General features: G+C 42.8%; 1 protein-coding gene across 3 annotated transcripts in view; it reads right to left on the bottom strand.

Annotated features, from left to right (window-relative positions):
* Positions 1–5895, bottom strand: part of IFT88 (intraflagellar transport 88) — a 68486-nt gene extending 62591 nt beyond the window's left edge. For all 3 annotated transcript variants that reach the window (XM_067562847.1, XM_067562845.1, XM_067562846.1), the window contains exons 1-4: positions 5772–5895; positions 3996–4091; positions 2504–2566; positions 820–876 (exon numbers count right to left, since the gene is read on the bottom strand). In XM_067562847.1, the coding sequence (XP_067418948.1) occupies positions 820–876; positions 2504–2566; positions 3996–4085 (210 nt within the window). In that variant the 5' untranslated portion in view covers positions 4086–4091; positions 5772–5895. The remainder of the gene's footprint in view (positions 1–819; positions 877–2503; positions 2567–3995; positions 4092–5771) is intronic.
* Positions 5896–23436: the final 17541 nt, after the last annotated feature.

The raw sequence follows: 23436 nt of genomic DNA, 5'->3' as shown, positions 1-23436 counted from the left end.
TAGATGTCTAGAGAAGCACGTACTTAGAGTCTAAACATTGAGGAGGATGAGGAATGTTAAGGTGTTCCAAGAGTGTATAACTAGAAGTAATGGGATCAAATTAGACAACAGGAAAATTAGGGCTATTAGGAAAAATTTCCTAACTGGAGTCCAATGGACTATGGAATAGTTTCATAAGGATAGTTCCATTGCTTGAGTTATTTAAATAGGACTGGATTCAAAGCACTCAAGAATAAATTGGGAGGAACAATCTTGCAAAGGCATCAGGATCAACAAGATGACCTAAGAGAAATTAAGCATAAAAATACCTATAATTAAAGTCATTAACAATTAGCTAGACATTCAAATAATCTTGTCTATATTTACGGTTTAAGAACTAGAAAGAAATATTTCTATAAAATTAAATGTAATTTGAAAATTCAAAAAAATTTTAAATTTTAAATTTACCTTATGCAATTTCTATAGCATACTCCAAAACTGTCCACCACATAAACACAAACGGTACAATCCAACTCCCACTGCAGTCAGTGGAAATCTTCCCATCAATTTCAATGCAAGTTCAATCAAACCTTTAATGTTGGATAATTGATACAGTACATAGGAAGCACTCTTGTTTATCTTGGAAAATCAGTAACTGTGCCTTGTCCAAGTGCATAGCTGCTGATATTCAAAATTAAGCAACAATGAGTGGCTCACTGGAGGAAAGGATTGAGACAAAAAGAGACAACACTGTACGTAGGATTTATAGGGTTGTGTAGACTCAAGACTCCAGGTAGAGCTTCTCTTTGCTTAAGTTTAACACACAGAACAAAAACTTACCCCAAACCCGGTAGCTAATGGTCGTGAAGCTGATGTGCCTGGAATTTTGGCTGTTATCTTGATTTAAAAAAAAAAGCAATCATAATTAATCAAAGGTGATTACTCAGTCTTTTTACATAGATTAATAAAAGGAGTTCACAGAAATGATTATGCTTTTTAAAAAAAGTACAGAAAGTTCTATAGTGATTTTTCCATGTTGGTTTTATTTGTATAAACAGTATCTCCCTTTTAAAAATATTTACTTTTCTGGTGATTAAATTGCACATAGTCCTTAACAGTTTCAGTTCTTGTTAGAAACTCACAGTCCCTACAACAGAATATACATTTCAAAAGTAGGGTCTACATGTCAATTTTCCACTTCTTTTGCAAAAAGATGTAAGCATTTTGAAGTCATAGCTAAATAAAAGTAATCATAGTAATGTGAATAAAATTAAATTGCAAAAACATGCCAGAGTTCTGTATATTATACTCCATTATCCATCCCACTCTTGAGGCATCATGTTAAGGCCAGCTTCCTTCTGGTTGGATGCACTATGTGGGGATTCCTTTTAGAACCTATCATTTGACTCTAATCAATATCTGCCTTATTTTACCATATAGGAATAAGGCAGTAGTGCCTAGTGGTCAGCCCACTCTGCCATGTGGCAAAGCCCTTTCAAAGCTTTGAAAGATCCAACATAAAGACTTAGAGGGGATATGTAAAGGAAGCGGTCCTGGGAATGAACAGTGCCTGGAAGAAATATCTGTAGTCGTATCTTTAAGGGCTTGGGGCAGGAGCCTTGCAGAGAAGGCTGGGCATGGCTCCGCCATCCCTCCACCAACTGGGAATGAGCTGGGAGAAGGGGACCAGCATAAATGCTGTCTCCGCCTTCATCTTGGGGAGATGGCTGCAGAGAGTAAGATGGCACCTGAGTAAGTAGGGAGAAGGCTGCCTGCTGGATCCTCCTAGCCTCAGAATTAACTAAGGAAAAAGGGGCCAGCTGAGGTAGAAGCTGCCTAAGGTTCTACAGCTGGCTAAGTTATATCTCAGCCCCAAGGAGGAGGGCTGGGCTCCTGCTACAAAGAGAGTGATTGACTTTTTCATGAATATATACCGTCCCAGTAAGGACTGTCTGAAGCATAACCTCAACTCCAGGAGTGGGTCTCCTGAACTGGGACAAAGAGCTGACCAGGTCTCTTATAAGAAGCCAGAGCAGGGTGACTTTTATTAGTTCCTCCAGGTAAGTCACACTTTATAGAAAGCTTAATAAATCAGACCCCACAAAGTGGGTGCATGTTTTTGAGCCAATGGAAATCTGATAATTGATTGAAAGAACCCAAGGGAGGGACATATGAGGGTTTGCTGGAGAAGCTCACCCCTTGACAGATGCACATTGCAAACTGAGATGCCTTCTCTCCCCCTCCCCTCTAAAATCACACTTTTCCCCATCCAAATATTTAAGAAATAATCCATGTATAAGAACTATACTTACTATATACTGGAAATTTTTAAAATTGCAGAGGCTATAGTTCTACTAATTTTGGACCTTATATCTCACATAAGTGACTAAAAGTTCTATCATCATTTTAGCAATGCACTGAGATTGAGACTTGTCTGAAGGCAGTCTATGGCAGAGCCAAAATTAGAACCCAGATCTCTGGAGAAGGTTTAAAAATATTAGAATATATTTTAAAATGTACTTACTGGGGGTCTTCTACCATGACTGGTTCTTACAGCCTGCTGAAAAGCTGTGTCATTTTCTAAATCCTGAAACAAAACAAAAACATAAGAACTACCCAAAGAGGACAAATAAAAAAATAGGTCATTTGCTCCTATAGTACTTTACTATTGCCAGGGAGATGATGAATAGGAGAGGGAGTGAGGGGAGGTACTGAGACTTGGCTTGAGGGGGAGGGAGATTTGGTTCCCGGCTGGGAAGGGGAGCTTGGGGGTTCCTATCTGTTCCCAGGCCTGATTTGGGGTCCCACAGCAGTCCCTTCAGCCCCCTTGGTCCGACCCTTGCCTCTGCCTCCTCCTCACAACCCATGTACAAGTATATGTGGAGATGGAGCCCTCACAATATTTCCATTGTGGGGGCACTAGACCCTGTGTTCTGATGCCCGTGGATATTGCCAAATTAGCTTGTAGTGTCAATGAGATATGATTATACAACTTATCAAGAACTTTTCATTTACACAGAGCAATGTCAAAACAGAGTAACCATTGAATAATAGTAAAACATTGGGAGAAAATGGAGCTTGATTCATAATATTTAGTAGTTATCATACACATTTTTATTTCTGTCCAAAGGGCTGTACAGGCACTAATTTGAATGTTTAACTGATCCTAGCATGTATCTCATGTTTCTATTTCAGCGAGCCAATTTTAAAACAAAAATATAGCGGAAATTTTGCATTTATATTTTTAAACATGCAGGATGTAGTATAATCTTCCCAATTTATTGTGGAGGAAATAATATGTTGAAAATATACTATAATGAACAATGGACTAGATGACCTATTATGTCTTTTACATCACTTATTTATACATGAAATAATAGAATCATAAAAATACTTGAGGGACAGTTTTAGGGGAAAAGAAATGCGTTCTAGAATACTGGACCTAAGACATTCAAGTAGTTCAACACTGCATAGAAGCTATTAACTGAATGCTTAGTCTGCCCTCTTATTTTATTGGGTTAAATGACTTTATGCAATAGTAATTTTCCAAACAATTTTATTTTGATAAATTAGTGATTTTTATTCAATTTAATACGTAATTTTGACAAAGAATCACAATTTGGTCTTATTGAAGGTGATGTCAAAACTCCCATATAATTCAATAGGGCTAGGACTTCACCCTGGATGCCAAAATACAAACCTACTAGACCTCTGCTTTTAAACAATTTAATATTTCATAAATTATAATCACATCAAATAGACATTGGTTTAAGGTGCATAAGAAGACTATCCCCGAATAGAAAGCCACCAACGAAATCATAACCACTCAAAATGATCTCTGAGAGACTTTGAATAAATCTGGATAGCAGAAAACTGACTTCACTGCAGTAATGCACTCTGGTTTCTGATTATATCTAAAGGACCCTCAGAATGCCAACTCTCCCGTAATGGCTGCCTTATATCAGACACAAATATATGGTCTACATACATAACTTAGAAATGATAAGTAGTTTTACCTCTGTGTCAAAGGTAGGATTATAGTCATTGTAGCCAGAATAAAGATCATCTTCATCTGCCTTAGGTGCCAGGTGCACATTTTGCATCATTTTTACCTAAAACATTAATTATGCCAAATATTTTGTCAGCATTACCATAAGTTGTCTTGCAACTGTAAAAGGTTTTATAATTCACAAGGACTACACATTTAGGTCTCATTTAAACTGCCTTGAAATCAAACCCTGACTTCACTGGGTTTTGAATGAAGCCCTGACACAAAGCTTCAAAGCAGATTTAAAGGAAGATAGTCAATTTGAAGTCTAGCCTGTTTAAAAAGGAACAACCTCCCTGAAGTGAGAGTTTCTGAGCTGATCTGATGCACCAAGGGTAAGGAAACTGGACTAATAATTTGCCCAGTACTCTAGCTCATAGTTTCTCAACCTGTGGTATGTGTACCCATGGGGGTATGTGAGACACAGGCAGAGGGTACCCGGGGGAAAAACAGAGTGAAGGGGAGGCAGGCAGCAACCCCTGGCTTCTGGGGGAGGTGGGCAGCAGCCCCCGCTTCCCTCCCAGTCATAGCTCCCAGTTGGGAGGCAGGTGGTAGCTGCCAGCTGCTGGGGGAGGTGGGCAGCAGCCCCCCACTTCCTGCTGGGTTCCAGCTCCCAGCTGGGAGGCGAGTGGCATCCACTGGCTTTTGGGGAAGGCATACGGCACCCACCCACTTCCAGCCCGGTCTCAGGTCCTAGCTGGGAGGTGGGCAGCAGCCGCCTGCAACCTGCCCAGGTGGCAGCCTCCCTCCCTGGCTCAAAGCCCAGTGCCCAGAAAACTTGTCAATTTCACTGCTCTAGCTGAGCAGTGAAATTGACAGCTATGACAGCCCCAGATTTTACCAGTTACTACTTCCCCCCCCCCCCCTCTCAACCCTTCTTCCTCCCAAATGTATGGCAAAAAATTTGGCGTGGCACTTTATGTTCCCCAGCATTGGCATGCTATTCAAAGCCTGCTAGCTTTGGCCAACGTCACCTCTAGCCCAGGTACATACTTGAGTTGTGCACCCCTGGTGTAAAGGTGGTAACCCTACCCGCTAGATCTGACATCTGTCATATCACAGCCTTATATACTCAGCCCTTCTTCTAACATATGGCTCACATTAGCCTGTAAACATAAAATCCTGTGGAAAATTGAGTGCTGGGGGTGCTTATTAAAATTTTCAGAAGTTAGGGGGTACTTGCTACTTAAAAGGTGGAGGAACACGGCTCTAGCTAGTCAGGCAGTTCCTATGGTCCTAGAAAGAAGGCTGTCTCTGCTTTTGCACAGACTCCCCACTTAAGCTCGCACATTGCTATAGCTGAACAGCGCTCACCCTGGCCCGGGCGGCATCAGGCCAGACACAAAGAGACGGTGACGGGTGGAATTCGCCCAGCGCGGGGAGCCCCAGTCCCTACCCCAGCAGGAGCACAGGGGGCCCCAGGGGGGGGGCCTAGGGTACAGCCCGACACAGCTGGAGCCCGGGTCTCTTGCCCGAAGAGCCAGTCCGAGAACAGGGCCCAGGGCACTGGAGGGCGAGGATGGCGATAGGCATGTAAGGGCGCGGTTACACCCAGCTGCCGCGCTAGTACTGACGTGCGGCCAGAGGGAGCCGCCGGCCAGCCTCGGACGGTGCCCCCGGGCCGTGCCCGTCCCGCTACCGCCTTTCTTAGGGCGGCCACAGCCGAGCCCAGCCTGGGCACGAGGGGAGCAGCTCAACCGCAGGCCGCTTCCTCAGCGCTCCCGCTCGGCCCGGGCAGCCCCACCTTGTCCGCGAGCCCGCCCTGCGGCCCCGCGAGCAGGCAGGGGAGCCGGTAACGGGCCCGCGCCGCGCCGCAGCGACTCTCCGGGCGGGGGGGTCCCACTCAGTCACACACCGAAAAACCCCATAGGCACGCGATCCCATAATGCACCGCGGCGAGCGGAGCGGGCCGGGGGGGGGGCAGCGCGTCCCGTTGCTAAGAGACGGGAGCCACTCGCGCGAGCCCCGGCCCTTGGGTGGCGTCAGAATCCGCCTCCTGTTAGACTCTGCTGAGCTGAGCATGCTCAGTAGCAAGTCTGAAGCTGGGCTGGCTGCTTGCTGTGATTCCAATCGGATGGCTCAGCAAACAGCGGCGTGGGTCTGAGGGTGAGGGGCTTGTGCAGCTCCGCAGCGTCCTAGGCAGGGCTATGCTGTTATTAGAGCCCCGGTTTAGCCCAGTCCCAGGGGTTCCCGCTGCAGCTCTGCCATGTCTGGGAAGCTGCAGACACCGCCTGTTGGAGACTTGTTTCTGTGGCAGTTGTTCCTCCCGCCTGCTAGACAATGCTAGATAAAAAGCTAGGTTAAGCAGGTTCAGACGTGGAAAACCTTATCAGTTTCAGCAAAGGCAACCCCCAGCCCCAAAACACAACAGACAAGCAACCTGGCCCTGCTGAACAGACAAAAGTGGAGGGAACAACAGGCACAAAAGGGAGGCGCTCCTCCATGACCCACATTCAGTTTGCAAAGAAAAAGATGTGGGGCTGGGGGGATGGATAATCAGCTGAACTTGAGTGCCCAGTGCCAGGCTGTGCCCAAGAGAGCTAATGCGATCCTGGTCTGCATAAACAGGACTCTTGAGGAGGAGTAGAGAGATTTTTTTACTTCTGTATTTGGCATTGGTAGTGCAACTGCTGCTGGACTACTGTGTGCAGCTCTGGTGCTCAAATCTGAAGAAGGATGTTGTTGCATTGGAGGGGGTTGAGAGAAAAGCCATGAGAATGAAATTGGAGGATTGGGCCAAAATAAATCTGATGAGGTTCAACAAGGACAAGTGCAGAGTCCTCTACTTAGGATGGAAGAATCCCATGCACAGCTACAGACTAGGGACTGACGAGCTAGGCAGCAGTTCTGCAGAAAAGGACCTGGGGGTTACAGTGGATAAGAAGCTGGATATGAGTCAGCAGTGTGCCTTGATTGCCAAGAAGGCTAATAGCATATTGGGCTGCATTAGTAGGAGCATTGCCTGCAGATCGAGGGAAGTGATTATTCCTCTCTATTCGACATCGGTGAGGCCACATTTGGAGTATGGTGTCCAGTTTTGGGCCCCCCACTACAAAAAGGATGTGGACAAGTTGGAGAGAGTCCAGTGGTGGGCAACAAAAATGATTAGGGGGCTGGAGCACAAGGCTTATGAGGAGAGACTGAGGGAACTAGGTTTGTTTAGTCTGCAGAAGAGAAGAATGAGGGGGGATTTGATAGCAGCCTTTAACTACCTGAAAGGGGGTTCCAGAAGTTTGCAACTCCAGACTGCTATTGATCAATGGGCAATGAGTTCAGTATTGGAAAATCCATGTTGGGAATGGCTGTCGTCCAGGTGTGCACGGCTATTAAGCATGTCCTGCTGCATAGTATTGTGACTCTGGGCAATGTGCAGGAAATAATAAGGGGATTTGAAGCAAAGGGCTTTCTGAAGTGTGGTGAGGTAATAGACAGACTGCATAGCCTGATTCTGCTCCCTGGTGCCCCCACCACCTTGTTGCTGAGTATATAAACAGAAAGGGGTCCCTGTCCATAGTTATGCAAGCACTTGTGTCTCACTGGGGGTGTTTCACTCAGGGAAGATGCATGACGCTCACATCTTTAGCAATACAGGACTTTTTGAAAAGACGTAAGCAAGGACATTTACCCTGTACCAACACATTTACATTAGCACTGCTGGAATGCCACAAGTGATTCTGGGGAAGCTGCCTTACCCTTTGCATCCCTGGCTCATGAAACCATACACCAAATACTAGACAGTATCAAGGAATGATTTAATTACTCTCTGAGCTGGTGCAGGATAACTGTTGAATGTGCATGTGGTAAATTGAAAGGATGCTGCCAAATTTGTATAAGTGGCATTGCGACATGGCACATGGGGTTACACCACTCACTCAAATTGGGTGTGGTTGGCCCTCAGTCATCATGTTGCAGGGCCAAATTTTAGTGCTGTGACCCCTGCACTAGACAGCAATTCCCAGAGTGGGAAGCCAATCCCAGTCAGCTCCATAGGATAGGAGCCACAGGAGCTGCTGCTGTGGCATAAGTACAGGCTCTGAACCCCCTCCATCCCAAGCCTCTCACACCTCCCTGGGGGCAGGACCCAACTCCTCTCCTCCCCACCCCCATTGCCTCCATGGCCCTTTGACACATTCTGGTGATTCAATTTTTTATCACGATTCATGACCCACAGATTGAGAAACCCTGCCCTAGAGAGTTCACAATCTAGGACCTTTAAGCTAATACAATTTTGCAAATAAATGGCCCAATCAGGAACTGGTCTCTAGACTCTCCCTGCAAAGCCCACAACAACTCTTCCTGCCCCTCTTCCCCACCATTTCATTTTAAAATATGTAGTTTTCTATCCTCTTTCCTTACAAATATATCTTTGAACGAATGAACTGGTATAAACTGTTTGCTATGATTGAAAGTTTGTCATCAGATTATTGTCTTTTGAAAGATCATAACATTCTTTGTCCCTCCCTCTAGCTGATTTTTGGCAGAATGGGAGTTCAGTTCAGTTCAGTTCAGTTCAGTTCAGTTCAGTTCATGGCTTTTTATAAGGCATAGCCCCTCCACGGCTATAGCCATGATAGGGAACTATATTTTAGTCTAGATAGCTACCAGAATCAAAATATAGTTTGTTTATAGAGTTCTTGTATTGTTTTTATATATTTTAGAGACAATTTTAAAAAAGATATTATGTGGTTTGGCCACAAACATGTTTAAATATGGTTATGTTCGTTGTATAGACAAGGCCTAATCCCAGTTTTTATAATGATTCCTTGGTCAAGTAGCCTGTTCTACCCGCAAGTTAGATGGATTTAATGGCCCTAGACATCAGTGAGAACTGTACCCATGTAAGTGAGGACTGAATTAAGCCCCTAATCTTTTGGTATTAGTTTGCTTATCTATAAGATAGGGATGATATTTACTTACCACACAAGGAAGATTCTAATGATTAATGAGTGAATGTTTGCAACATACTAAATACAGTTGTTAAAATTCACCAGAGTACACAAAACCTTTCAGAATCTTTCTATGGAAATTGAGAATTCAAGATTTGATTGTTCCTCAAATATTTTCATCCTGTGTGCCCACATCTCTTCTGTTCCCATCTCTCCTCTTTTTAAGGCTTTGTCTACACTGCAGTTTTGTTGATGCAAGTTATGCCGACAATCATAAACCACTATAATTGCATCACCTGTGCATGTTTACACAATGCTCCTTCTGTCATTGGAGCGCATCCACAGTTAGTGCTTTAGCATCGACAATGAGAGTCGTGCACTGTGGGTAGTTTATCCCACTGTGCAACTCACCACCTTCTGCAGCTAGGACTTGTGGGACAGCATAATGGTTTGCAGTGCCTCATGGGTACAGGCTCAACCTCTCGTGAGGCAGTTTTTTCTGTCTGCTCATTCTGTGGGCTTCCAACTGCATTTTGTGCCATTTTTCAACGGCCCCTGTTTACTGTGTGCACGCCATTTCTGCCAGAAAGGATGGATCCTGCACTGCTCTCTATTGTTGTTGTCAGTGTTATGAATACAACACAACTGATCATGCAGTATCTCATGAGCTCTGAATCTCAACAGGAATCCTTGGTGCCTGCCCTGTTGTGTGCTATGGAAAGAAACAAGAACAGATTACTTTTGGCATTCACAGAACAGCTTGCTACAGTGGATAGTCGGTACTGGGCTCAGGAAACAAGCACTGAGTGGTGGGACCACATCGTGGTACATGTATGGGATGATGAGCAGTGGCTGCAGAACTTTAGGCTGTGCAAATCCATTTTCCTGTGTGCGGAGCTCACCCTTGCACTGCGCTGGAAAGACACCAAAATGAGAGCTGCCTTCTTGGTGGAGAAGTGCGTGGTGATCGCTGTGTGGAAGCTGGCAATTCCAGACTGCTACTGGTCAGTTGTGAATCAGTTTGGAGTCAGTAATTCCATCATTGGGGTTGCGTTAACAAAAGTGTGCAGAGCCATTAATCACATCCTGCTATGAAGGACAGAGACTCTTGGAAATGTGCATGAAATAATGGATGGCTTTGCAGCAATGGGATTCCTTAACTGCAGCAGGGTGATAGATGCCTTGCATATCCCAATTTTGGCCCCGGAACGTTTTGTGATGGAGTACATCAATAGAAAAGGATGCTTCTCTATGGTATTGCAGGAGCCTGTGGATCACTGGCTTTGTTTCACTGATATCAATGTGGGGTGATCAAGGAAAGTGCATGACGCTCACATCTTCAGGAACACTGGCCTGTACAGAAAGCTGCAAGCAGGGACTTTCTTTCCAGACCACAAGATTCCAATGGGGGATGTTGAAATGCCCATAGTGATGCTGGGAGACCCAGTGTGCACCTAACTTCCATGGCTCATGAAACCTTACATGGGACAGCAGCAAGGAGTGCTTCAACAATAGGCTGAGCAGGTGCAGAATGATAGTTAAATGTGCGTTTGGCAGATTAAAAGCTCACTGGCACTTCCTTTATGGCAGGTTAGACCCAAATGAAGAAAATATCCTATGGTCATAGCAGCGTGCTGTGCACTGGATAATATTTGTGAGGTTAAGGGTGAAAAGTTTCCCCTTGAGTAGAGTATGGAGGTGGGTTGCTTGGCAGCTAATTTTGAGCAGCCAGATACCAGGCTATTAAAGAGGCACAATGGGGGGGCTAATTGAATCAGGAAGGCTTTGAGGAACCATTTTTACAATGAGGACCAGTAATTTGTCTTTCTATAAAGCATTCTGCCATGCTTTATTAACTTGCTGCCTTGCATGTAAATTTTGATGATTGCATACAGACCGTTATTTGTAGTGTGCAAATGTGCCAGTTGCCACTGTGTATTAATTCCAGCATCAAACACCAGGTGTAGGAGAGAAATAAAGATTATCTTTCCAACAGGGTTTTTTAAATTAAATCGCAATAAACAACACACAGAAAACGTTTGGTTGAAAGGGAGATAATAATGAAAAGCATTCTGTGACATACTATACCTCAAAGCGGCACACTGTAAACTCCATATTCATCATTTCTGTATGGTTGTAATAATTCATATTAAGCATGCCATGTAGGATATCTAGTGAAAGGTCATAATCTGCTAAAACCCATTATTTTGTCAAAATACGTGTATTGCTAGTATATAACAAGCTATATTGCTGTTAATGAAGAATGTAATCGGCTTGCTAGTAACAGCAGATCAGGCATCCTCACTCAGAGGGGGATCAGCAGCCATCAACCAGCAATGGAGTTATAAGCAAAGTATTTACAATACAGTGACAGTTGCACAAGACTATACAATAGAGATTGCTCAAGTCTGACTCACTCACATGGGGGCATGGGATTGAGCAACCTTGTGACTCAGCAGAGCCCACCTGGACTAATGTCTACTGGCCACATGGTCAAAAGATATAAAATAAGGAACGGAGGCTGCATGCCTTGGTCTTTCTCCTCCCCCACCTACTCTGGAAGCAACGAGAGCACTTAGAGTTAAAGACTACATCAGGAGACTAGTCCCGAGTTTCAGGAAGAAGCTTGTGTATGGAAGAGCTGTAACATTCAGTGAGGTGAATAAACTGCTTAATCTAGAATAGATACTGCCTAGTGTTAGGGATTTAAGATTTAGATTATGTGTTTATCTTTGTTTTCTTTGGTACCTATCTCTGATCTCTTATGTCTACCACTTATAGTCACTTAAAATCCATCTTTCTGTAGTTAATAAATCTGTTTTTATATTTTAACTAAAACAGTGTGTTTGTTTGTAAAATCTCAGCTCAGTTAACAAAAGCTGGTGTATATCCTCCCCCATATTTGGGGGGGAGGCAGACTAGGTAATAAATGTATCCTGGTCTGGCTTCTGAATAGGGCAGAGCAGGGCAATTTTGGGGTGCAAGGCAAGGGGCTGGAGTGAACTGGCTGGTGCCTTTCTCTGTGAGCTTCTTGAATGACTCTGGGAGCATTCATGCAATCTAGCTGGGTGTGGGGCTTCACATGCTTTTGGGCTGAGTGATAACAGCACCTGGAGGAGTTGGCTCAGGCTGCTTGCTCAGTAGCAAAGCATTGTGAGGGACAGCCCAGGCTAGAGAGTTAAGGGGGCACAGCGGTACACTGGTCCCAGGTTGTACCTCAGGAGACCCCATCACACACCCTCCACCTGGAGGCTCTCATAGCTGTGTATAACTCCAGCTATTGTTTTGGGAGTTGTCCAAAGAGGGTACTGTCAAGGGCTGTGAAGATGCAAGGAATGTGTGAGAGAAGTATGTGGAGTGCATGGCAAGTGGTTCTGTATGGGTTGCATGGGGGGCGGGGGAGTAAGCGAGCATGCATGTGTTCTGCCTGCAGTGCAATTAGGGACTTGAACATCTCAGTTTGCTTCTCCATCACTTTTATCATCCACTCCTGGCCCATTAACATTCACTCCTGCCCCTGCTTCCTCTCCTCCTTCTCTATTTTCATATTTTCTAAAACTACCTCTCTCTCCACGCCCTTCATTCTTGTTCTGCAGCTTGAGAGATTGGGAGTACCTCCCAAAACATGTCCTCCTTGCTCCTCCTGGGTCACTTCCTTATCTGGTGGAGGCATTCTGCTGGTGTGTAGGGGGTTCCCCTGAAGATCACATCTGCAGAAGCACAAGAAACAATAAACAGAAGCATGATTGTTAGTGCACTCACAGCGTCAAATCATATTTGTAAAATACACCTTCTCTTCACTATCCCTTGGCAAGCATACAGCTCACATGGTGAGTTTGTCATGGTGGGGAGGGTTCAAGATGGGGCAAAGGGTGGTGTTGGTTTTTTATGGGGATCACTGCAAGTGACTATGGATACTATTGTAAGTCCTGCCATCATTTTCCACAGGCAGGGGTCACACAAACCGATATCTCACTCCTGAGGGTAAGCAAGGATGCAAGGGTGCATCTTCTGCATGGAAGCAGCTTCAGACAAGGTACATATGCAGCTTGCCTGCATGCCACTACAGTACCTGCATAAGTGATTGTCGATTGGCATGGGAAATTTTTCCTACAATGGGGAAAGTAACAAAGCAGTTTTGTCAAGGAACCGTCAGCAGAGGATTGGTGAGTACCTCCAGGAAAGTTTCCTAAAGATCTTTCTGGAGGATTCCCATGAAATGTCAGTGTGCATTAACATATTGTTCCATCCCACTGCGTAGCTGTACAGGAGAATGTGAAGCACATGCAAACACAGCTAGTCTTGAACATTTTTATCCCTTAACCCACTTCTAGCATGTAACAAAGAAAAGGACAGCTCAACTACATGTAACCAAGCAGTATCAACTCAAAATGATCACTTACCAGGGCTCCCTTCTCTTGCATCATGCACGCCAGAGACAGTGCTGGGACTGGCTTGAACCCTCTGGGGTTGAGAAAAGGTCCTGGCTTGCCATGGTATCAGATGACCCTGTCACCTGTTTCATCTGATCCTCCAACTCCAATTCCTCATTCACCACTTTGTCCTCTGGGTTGAGTCCGTTGTTGGCTGGTGACTCCAGCTCCCCCACCCCAAAGTATCCACAGGGCCGTTGGCAGTGGAGATGCATTTTCCACCAAGGATGGCGTCCAGTTCCTTGTAGAAGCGGAAGGTCCTCAGTACAGCACCAGAGTGATGGTTTGACTCCCTTGCCTTCTGGTACGCCTGCCTCAGCTCCTTTATCTGATGTGTGTCCCATTTGTAGCCTTTATCCAACATGCCATGAGAAATTTGACTGTAGGTATTGAGGTTCCTAAGGCTGGAGCAGAGCTGGACCTGCACAGCCGCCTCCTCCTCACAAACCCAGCAGATCCAAGAACTCTGGTGTGCTCCAAGAAGGAGGGCATTTGCTGCAATGTGAGCTCTCCATGCATTGTAGTGTATACATCTCCATTGTTTTGTTGATGAAAGCTGACTTCTGTCAACAAAACTCTGTAGTGCAGCTAAGAGCTAATGCAGTTGTGTTATCCATTTACTCTTTTTCAAATTTTCTTGCAAGGATATAGCTAGCCTGCTGTCATTCTGTGATGAGAATTTGCTGGTTTTAGACCAGCTGCTGCAAGAAAGAACCAGATCTACTGTGCCCAGAGACAATATGCACAATGAAACCAAAATTTCAAAAATAAAAAACTGAGTAAAGATTTAAACCCAAATGAAAATATACAGCTCCAGTAGCCACAGTATTAAGAAAGGAAGAGGAGATCTCACTGTTAGGATTTCTACAATCAATTTTACCTCACTCTTGCCTTAAAGCCTTGGACAGTCTGGTCCTTGTGTCAGTGCATAGATAACAGCAAATACTTTCCCTTTGAAAAATATGTTATTTTAACCATGAGTCTCAAAACTACACAGAAAATAGAGAAAAGAACAGTGAACAATCCTACACTGTTATTTTGACAGAAAACTTTATAGGTCTATTGATCATTGCAATACATTCCTCTTACACTAATCTAGTGGCATAAATGATTTGTAGCCAGCTATTGGAAATACCCTTTGTGTGGTGAGTTTCTCAAGGCAGTTGGGAGTCCATGAACGGTTACCTGCCCTCCTTCAGCCTTATGGCCTGTTACAGGGAATGTGCCGAGGGTGTGAGGACATAGCTGGAGTGCTCTAGAATATGAGGAGAAACAAAAATAGTACAAAGCCCTCCTTTGCCTCCCTTTCAGTTCCTGCACCATAGAACATAAGAAAGGCCATATCAGGTGAGACTAATGGTCCATCTAGCCCAGTATCCTGACAGTTGTCAATGCCAGATGCTTTAAAGAAAATGAACAGAACAGGGCAATTTTCCAGTGATCCATCCCCTGTCATCCAGTCCCAGCATCTGGCAGTCTGAGACTTAGAGATGCCTAGAGAATGGGGTTGCATCCCTGACCATTCTGGCTAATAGTCATTGATGGACCTATCCTCCATGAACTTACTTAATTCTTTTTTGAACCCAGTTATACTTTTCAGCTTTCTTGACATCCCCTGGCAATGAGTTCCACAGCTTGACTGTGTGTTGTGTGAAGAAGTACTTCCCTTCGTTTGTTTTAAACCTGCTGCCTATTAATTTCATTGGATGACCCCTGGTTCTTGTGTTATGTGAAGGGATAAATAACATTTCCTTATTCACTTTCTCCATACCTTTTATGATTTTATAGACCTCTATCTTATTTCCCCCCTTAGTTACCTCCTTTCCAAGATGAAAAATCCCAGTCTTTTTGACCTCTCCTCATACGAAAGCTGCTTCATACCCTTAATCATTTTTGTTCCCCTTCTCTGTACATTTTCCATTTCTAATATATCTTTTTTGAGGTGAGGCGACCAGAACTATATACAGTATTCAAGGTGTGGGCATACCATGGATTTATATAGTGGCATTATGATATTTGCTGTCTTACTATCTATCCCTTTCCTAATGGTTCCTACCAGTTTGTTAGCTTTTTTGACTACTGCTGCACATTGAGCAGATGTTTTCAGAGAATTATCCACAATGATCCAAGATCTTTCTTGAGTGGTAAGAGCTAATTTAGACCCTGTCATTTTATATGTATAGTTGGGATTATGTTTTCCACTGTGCATTACTTTGCACTTATCAACATTGAATTTCATCTGCTATTTTCTTGCCTACTCACCCAGTTTTGTGAGATCCCTTTGTAACTCTTTGCATTCTGCTTTTGACTTAACTATCTTGAGTAGTTTTGTATCACCTGTAAACTTCGCCACCTCACTGTTTAAACTCTTTCCCCCCAATCATTTATGAATATGTTGAACAGTACTGGTCCCAGTTTGGAGCCCTGAGTGACACTGCTATTTACCTCTCTCCATTTTGAAAACTGATAATTTATTCCTATCCTTTGTTTCCTATCTTTCAACCACTTACTGATCTAAGAGATGACTTTCTCTCTTATCCCATGACTGCTTAGTTTGCTTAAGAGCCTTTGGAGATGGACCTTGTCACAGGCTTTCTGAAAACCAAGTACACTACATCTACTAGATCACCACTGTCCACATGTTTGTTGATCCCCTCAAAGAATTGTAATAGATTGGTAAGGCATCTGGTCCTGGTGACTTCTTACTGTTAAATTTATCAGTTGTTCCAAAACCTCCTGTATTGACACCTCAATCTGGGACAGTTCCTCAGATCTGCCACCTGAAAAGAATGGCTCTGGTATAAGAATCTCTCTCACATCCTATGAAGTGAAGACCAATGCAAAGAATTAATTTAGCTTCTCTGCAATGACCTTTTCTTCCTTGAGTGCTTCTTTAGCACCTGAATCGTCCACTGATTGTTTGGCAGGCTTCCTGCTTCTGATATAGTTTAAATTTTTTTTGCTGTTAGTTTTTAGGCTTTTGCTAGTATTCCTCAAATTCTTTTTTGGCCTGCCTAATTATACTTTTATACTTGACATGCCTGAGTTTATGCACCTTTCTGTTTTTCTCAGTAGGATTTGACTTCCAGTTTTTAAAGGATACCTTTTTACTTCTAACCACCTCTTTTACTCTGTACTCACCTCTTTTACTCTAGTACTTTGTTGTTTGGTACTAGGAGAGAGTCAACCACACTTGCTTTTAGAGGAGTAGGCTTGCACCCTCTGCAAGTGGAGAATCAGGCACAATTAGCCCATGAAGTTTTGGGTACATGTAAGTCGTTATTTACTGATGTCTTCATAACATTTTATGTACAGAAAACAACCTTGGATTTGAGCATTGCATGAGTGAATACAAAGTTGAAGGGCAGATGCATGACCTCAAAAGAATCATTGAGCTGTGCATATATATAAAATCTGTGTATTAGGGAACACTCTTCCCTCATTGCAGAAAACACAAACTAACATAGAAGTCAAATGATGGAATTACTGAGAAATAATTGGATCACACTGCTGTCAGCAGACAGTGGAGATGATTACTGCTGGATACATGCACATTTACAAGTGCTGATGTAGGAAGCAACTGCTGTCTTGTTGTAAGGGGATTGTTGTCCCCCTACTGAAACTTAGTGGGTTTTTTGGTTGACTCTCTCCTAGTACCAAAAGAAAGAGGAAGGGCCTATGTGAAATCAAGATCCTGAAACTGATAGTCCCTAGGGTCAATGGGGAGAGGTCAATACTCCAAGTCAGCCTGATTGACAGGGCAAGCAGGCCAATGAAGGAGTCGGGCCTGGGGTCCTGTTCTCTGTGTGAGCTGCAGCTGCCTGGTCCAGAACTAGGGAGAAAGCAGAAGCCGAAGCCACAGGAGCCAGAGAGAACCAGAGAAGCACCCCAGGGAGCAGAGCTGTGCTGGGCGCAGAGCTGCAGCAGCCAGAACCAGAGGGGCCAGAGAAGCAGCCCAGAGAACTGAGCTGGAGGCAGAGCAGCAGTGGCGCACAGGCAGAATGGAACTGGTGTAAGAGCAGTCTGGAGCCTAGTGCGGTGAGCAACTGAGGAGAGTGAGGGGGACCCTAGGCAGAGGGCCCAGCACAGGGAGACACCACCAGCCAAGAGTTCTTGCAGGCCAGACTTGAAGGGGGATCGTAACCCTGAAGGGAGGGACCGATGCTGGGAAGAAGGATCCTGCCACCTAGAATCTGAGGCCATGTGGCCACTGCCAGGGCGAGTGTCCAACCCGCTGTGTACCTGCAGCTCAGCCAGGGCTTGGGAAGGAAGCCTGGAACATGTGATTAATAGACTCTGAATTTCTCTTACATTCCAGAGACGCTGTTTGTGGTTTCCCCATGCTCACAGGTCAGGGTTACTTGTTTTACTTTAACCTTTCCCATTTTTCCTTATTTTTTTTAATTGGTTGCTATTTAATAATTTGTATTTTCTTTGAACTATATACAATGATCAATGGGTCAGGAAAGCATCCAGAGTGGAGAGAGTACCCCAGAGTGGGGACATTCTAACCCCTGTCCTAAGTGACCACAACAAGATTGAGGGTCAAGCCCCCCAGGAATCCTGGGCCCAGCCTTGTCTGGGTTACAAGGACTCTGCCACACAGGAGAGTGGAAGGGGAATCCTTGAAGTCAAGCAGGCCCAGGGTAAAGTGAAAGGGAGCGAGAATTCAGGTCCTGTCACTAGCCAATTCCATCGGGGTAGTGTATAAGGCAGGAAAGTTCCCCACTATAGTGGGACCATTCTGCTGCTCATGTTGGTATTGGAGCAGTTAGAATAAAGCTAAAAAGGCAAGCAAATAAGAAAAGAGAGATGATATTTGATATGAAGAAACAGTCTGACCCAGGAATCAGGAAGGATTTTAAAATCCAGCTCTCAAATGGATTTCAAGAGCAGCGGTAATGAATGATGATATAGAGGAAAAATGGTCTCACTTTAGAGACATTTGTGAGGAAGTTGCTACAACTTGGACCAAGAAAAAAAGAGTGGATACAGCCAGGCATATGGAAATTGATTGAATAAAGAAAAGCCTTAAAAAAGAGGCAAGCATAGGTGACATGACAAGAAGAACAATGCACACTGCAATGGGAGTGTGTAGAGGCAGGCGAAGTTATGACTTGACAAAAAAGTGAGGGAAGTCAAAGAAGCATCAGTTAAAGCTGACTGCGAGAAATTGTTCAGGTGTGAAAGGAATTGTCATCATGGTGCCAGAATCACAGTGATGTTGCAAAAGCAAAAGAAGGAAGCTTGTTAAAAATGGAGGCAGAACAAAAGGAATGTTAACGTGAACATTTTAACGAAGTGCCAACAATTCCAATTGATAGATGTGAAGAAGGTGAAGAATTAAATATGTCACTTCTAGAAATGTCAGAAGTAGAAATAGACAGACAAAGCTATTAAGCAGCCAAAAAATGACAAACCACCTGTTCCAGATAAGAGTACTGCTTACAGATGATGAAGATGTGATAGTATATGAAATACATAAACTTTGTAATATAGTTTAGGAGAAAGAAGTCTGCCCAGAAGATTGGAAGAAAGATGTGATCTGTAGATTACCAAAGAAAGATAAACAACTGGTTTGTGATAGCTGATGAGGAGTAACTCTACTTTCAGCACCTGGAAAAGTGTTCTGTTGTATACTATTGAACAGAATCAAACTGGTCATAGATGAAAACTGCATACTGAGCAAACAGGCTTTAGACCAAAAAGACTGTGTGTAGATCACATCTTTACCTTGAGATGATTGACTGAGAGAGTGCTTGCTTGCCAGAAAAGATAAGTCTTTAATTTCATAGATTTCATAGATTCACCAAAGCAATTGACTGCATTAACACAGAGTCACTATGGAAGATATTGCAACAATATTGAATTTGTAGAAATATAGTATCATTGGCGAAGATGCTGTATCTAGGTTCAAAATGCTGTGTAAGGACAGAAAGTGGAGAGACCAATTGGCTTGATATCATCACTGAAGTGTAGCTCTTTTTCTGCATTGTGATAGATTATGTGATGTGAAAAGCAACATCAAAGGAAGATACAAGAGATATGTGGAGTAGAGCAGTGTTCTCAACCTTTCCAGATGATTGTACCCCTGAAGCCCAAGTCCCACCACCCAGGGCTGAAGCAGATAACTTAACTTTGCAGGGCCCCCTGTGGCGTGGTTTCCAATCCCAAATGCCACACCTACACTTGTGATCCCCTCAACCCATCTTGTGATGCCCAGGTTGAGAAATACTGATCTAGATGAATTGATACATCCCTTGGAAGACCTCTGCATATCACTGGGTGAGAGCCCTGGAGTAGAGGAAAGCTTCAAAATCTTGACTTTGCAGATGGCATTGTTCTGTTGGACACAGATGACGATGCCATGAAAAAGACCACTACCAATGTCAAACATGAGGCTGCCAAAGCAGGGTTAAGAATCAGCCAAAAGAAAACAAGCCATGAAAGAGGAGCTGGCAATGCATGTTACTTACTACAGCAACATTGTACAAAAAAAGCTTTGTTGATATGTCCCAATTAAAATAATGGTAGGAAGTATTTGCATATCCTGGCTTTCTAATAGATTTATTTATGAAGTATATTAATATTATTTTATTTTTTAATTTAAGAGAATAAAAGTCAGAAAATAGTACTGAGTCCATAAAACTATTCATGGTACCAATAGTAAACTCTAGGCCCAATAATATTTTCAGAATTGGGCCCTTTAATGAGGGAGTACTTCAATGACATTTTTTCATGTCTTCCATATGATACTAAAAATGGGCAACAACAGATACTTTTAAAACAGATATAGAAAAGTAAAATATACAGCATAAAAGCAAAATTTATCATGGTAATATAGTATCGAGACGAGCTAATCTAGTGTAGATAGAAGAGGTGGCCAAACTTACTGAAATCCCCCCTTCCCCCGAAATTTACCTCCCCAGTGGGCAGAATCCTCTAGCCCCACCAACCTGCTGCAGGGCAGAAGCTCTAAGCTCTCTGGTAGGCAGAGAATGGGGAAGGGAGGGGACATGAGGGGCTCCACGAGCTGCACTTTAACTGTAAAAGCCGCACACAGCTCACGAGCCACAGTTTGACCACCCCTGGTATATAGTATTCTATTCCAACCAGCAATTCAGTGTAGTCTCACTTTTTAGCTACATACATAAACTGATCCAATATGGAATTTGAAAATAAATAAATGAGTCTAAAATACATAGTGAAAAAGACCTTGATTGTGAACAGTGCTTGTGTTGTAGTTTGTATGTAAAGAAGACATTATCCAAAAAGGAAATCCATCTTTAAGACATATTTTTCACAAATTAATAGTTAAAAATTAAATAGTTGTATTATTCCTTGCCTTTTAGCTGTGTTAAATCACATTTATAGCATGTCTTTTGTAACATCTACCTTCCAACTACACTTGCTCTTTTGCCTCATGTAGACAGCCTTTGTCAGGGTCATAGTATTTTTACGTGTAATATTGGTAATTAGTTAGAATCACATCATTTCCATTGAGCGGTACTGGCTACATTTAACTCTTCAAAAGATGGATAAAGTTACTAAAACAAAAGCATTTTAACTTGTCACTCCTCAGCATGATCAGTTTTGTCCTGAGCTTTTAGTATTGTCACTAGCAACATACCTTAGTTTGCTTCAACTGAAACACACGCTTTCTGATTGCTTTAGTTACCAAGTAATGCCTTTAATATTTAACATATATGAACTATGCCTTTGTTTTCATTCCACTCCAACGGGTTTGGTAAGTTTTTTCCTAATTTAAGAAAGACTTTGTATTTCAGAGACACATGGTTTATTGCTTTCCTGGGAGGAAACAAACCTTTACTTTCTTTCATATTTCCACTCCAGCCTGTTTAAAGTAATACCTTCCTGACCTCTACCCATTGCTTTGTTTAATCCAAGCTACTCTTAAAGAGCCCTAGCTCCTCCCCCTACAATAAGATCCTGCCTACTGTCTCCAGCCAGTAGCAGCTTTTTTGCTCTAATATGTCATAGAAGTGGAGCATGCTCAACAGAGAACACATACCAAAAATAATGAAGTGGTCATCTTTGCTGCTGTCAATGGAATTATGAAAGACTGCTCCTACTGCTGCTAGACTCAGGAGAAAGAATCTCTATACTGAGAGAAGAAAAGAACGCCCAACATGGTGAGTGCATGTTTGCTCCACTTGGACATCTCATACTTCAGGATAAACCCTGCTTTCTTTTTCTAATTAAGCCCAGAATCTTTCACCACATCTCTGGCTAAATAGGTTTAAGGTTTCTGATCCTTCTAAAGGGTTCACAGGAAAGAGAAGAGTCACCAGCCATCTACTCAAATTAATGGGCCTGCATATATTAATGCCATGACCGACAAGGGAACTCTTCTTTTCTTATTCCACTCTCTCTCCTGTCACTTTGACCCTGAAAATCTCACATTCTATGGCCTCCTTTTTTTCTTGTAATCTTTTCATTGTTCTTCTTTTTTCAGTTCTTGCCCATCTATCTATTCATTGGCCATGTGGAAGCATTAGACTGATCATCAGTGACAGCAGGAAATATGCCTATTGTCTTGTCCTTACACAGAAGAATCTATTGTCTTTTGTGGAAGTTTTGCCTGGGTAATGAGTATGCGGTCAGGCTCCAATACCTCTATTACACTGAGTACAGTAAAATGGCATAAAATTCACTACTATATAGTCACTGCCCTGCCCATCTGCAAAAGCTGATGTTGGAGTTGTCACAATTGAGATTGGTCCCAAATAACCTAGACTAACATTTGGAAGATATAGCTCAATAATTTACCAAAAGGGGATGATGAATTTACTTTTAAAACTCTACCTCCCAAACACAATGGGCTTCTGAAGCACACATTCTTGTCACTTTATGTAGTATTTCGTTTTTCTTTTAAGTACAACCTTGAACGAAGACAAAATAATACCAGAGTGGTTTTATCTTGTTGTTTACATTACCTTTCTGTAATCATATAAGCACAATGAACAACATTTAGAAAATGAAATTTTTAATTAATTTATTGGAGGATAAAAAACAGAATGTAAAAACAACTTCTAAAAAATGTTCTTTGTGTTAGGCCATTTGTGAATTACCCCAACAGAGGTTCACCAGACTCTACCAAAAAACAACAAACATTCACATTTGACTGAGTATAATATTTTTTAACTGAAATTTATGAGCTCTGAAAATAGGTGCTTAGAACAGAAGTGTCATCTCAACTACTGCTGTAATGCTAATACCACAGTGCTATAGCCTTTAAGAGCAGGTGCGCGAAAGGAAGGGTAATGGTGACGTGATCATAGTCTGTGAGTACATACATGGGGAACCAATATTTGATAATGGGCTCTTCAATATAGCAGACAAAGGTATAACATGATCCAATGGCTGGAACAAATTGAAGCTAGACAAATTCAGACTAGAAATAAGATGCAAATTGTTGTGGATTCGCCATCATTGGCATTTTTAAAATCAAGATTGAATATTTTTCTAGAAGAAAGGCTTCAGCTCAAACAAAAATTAATTGAGGTAAGTTCTAAGGTCTGTGTTATAGAGAAGGCCATACTCAGTGATCACAGTGTCCCTCCCGTTCCTTAAATCTATGAATTTAAAATATTAACCTTTTTATGTTTCTTTTTCAGGAACATCCAGTGTAAGACTACAAAACTGAATGCTCAGACAAGTAGTGACTCCATAGGATTAGTGCACAGTAGTAGGCGATGCAGCACTACAGCAGGAACAAATGATATTGTAAACCAGTTGAAGGCATTAAATGAACATTATCAAGTCAAAAAATGTTGTATTTTAAAATACATGTTTACAAAACTAGATCAACAGAAATATTTCCATTATTTTTTTCTTAGTTCTAATAGAAACTTACTATTTAAAAACAATAAACCTCTCCTGCCATACAAATACACAGAATGAATTTTGAAGGTCTCAACTTCGGTATGGAACTGCTATTAAAGCACATCACTGGTTAGACTTCAGACAAATAATTCATTTGGAAATGAGGACAAACATGGTCTGACAAACTACAGTACTTCTTTCTGTCCAGACATTGTGTTCGGACAAGACCTACCAATCTCATTGT

The sequence above is a fragment of the Emydura macquarii genome, unplaced genomic scaffold (genome assembly GCF_026122565.2).
Source record: "Emydura macquarii macquarii isolate MOO-44397 ecotype Brisbane River unplaced genomic scaffold, CSIRO-AGI_Emac_v2 contig_2473, whole genome shotgun sequence".
Classification (NCBI taxonomy): Eukaryota; Metazoa; Chordata; order Testudines; family Chelidae; genus Emydura; species Emydura macquarii.
Note: the sequence above shows the minus strand (reverse complement) of the source record. Positions and strands in the feature narration are given on the sequence as shown.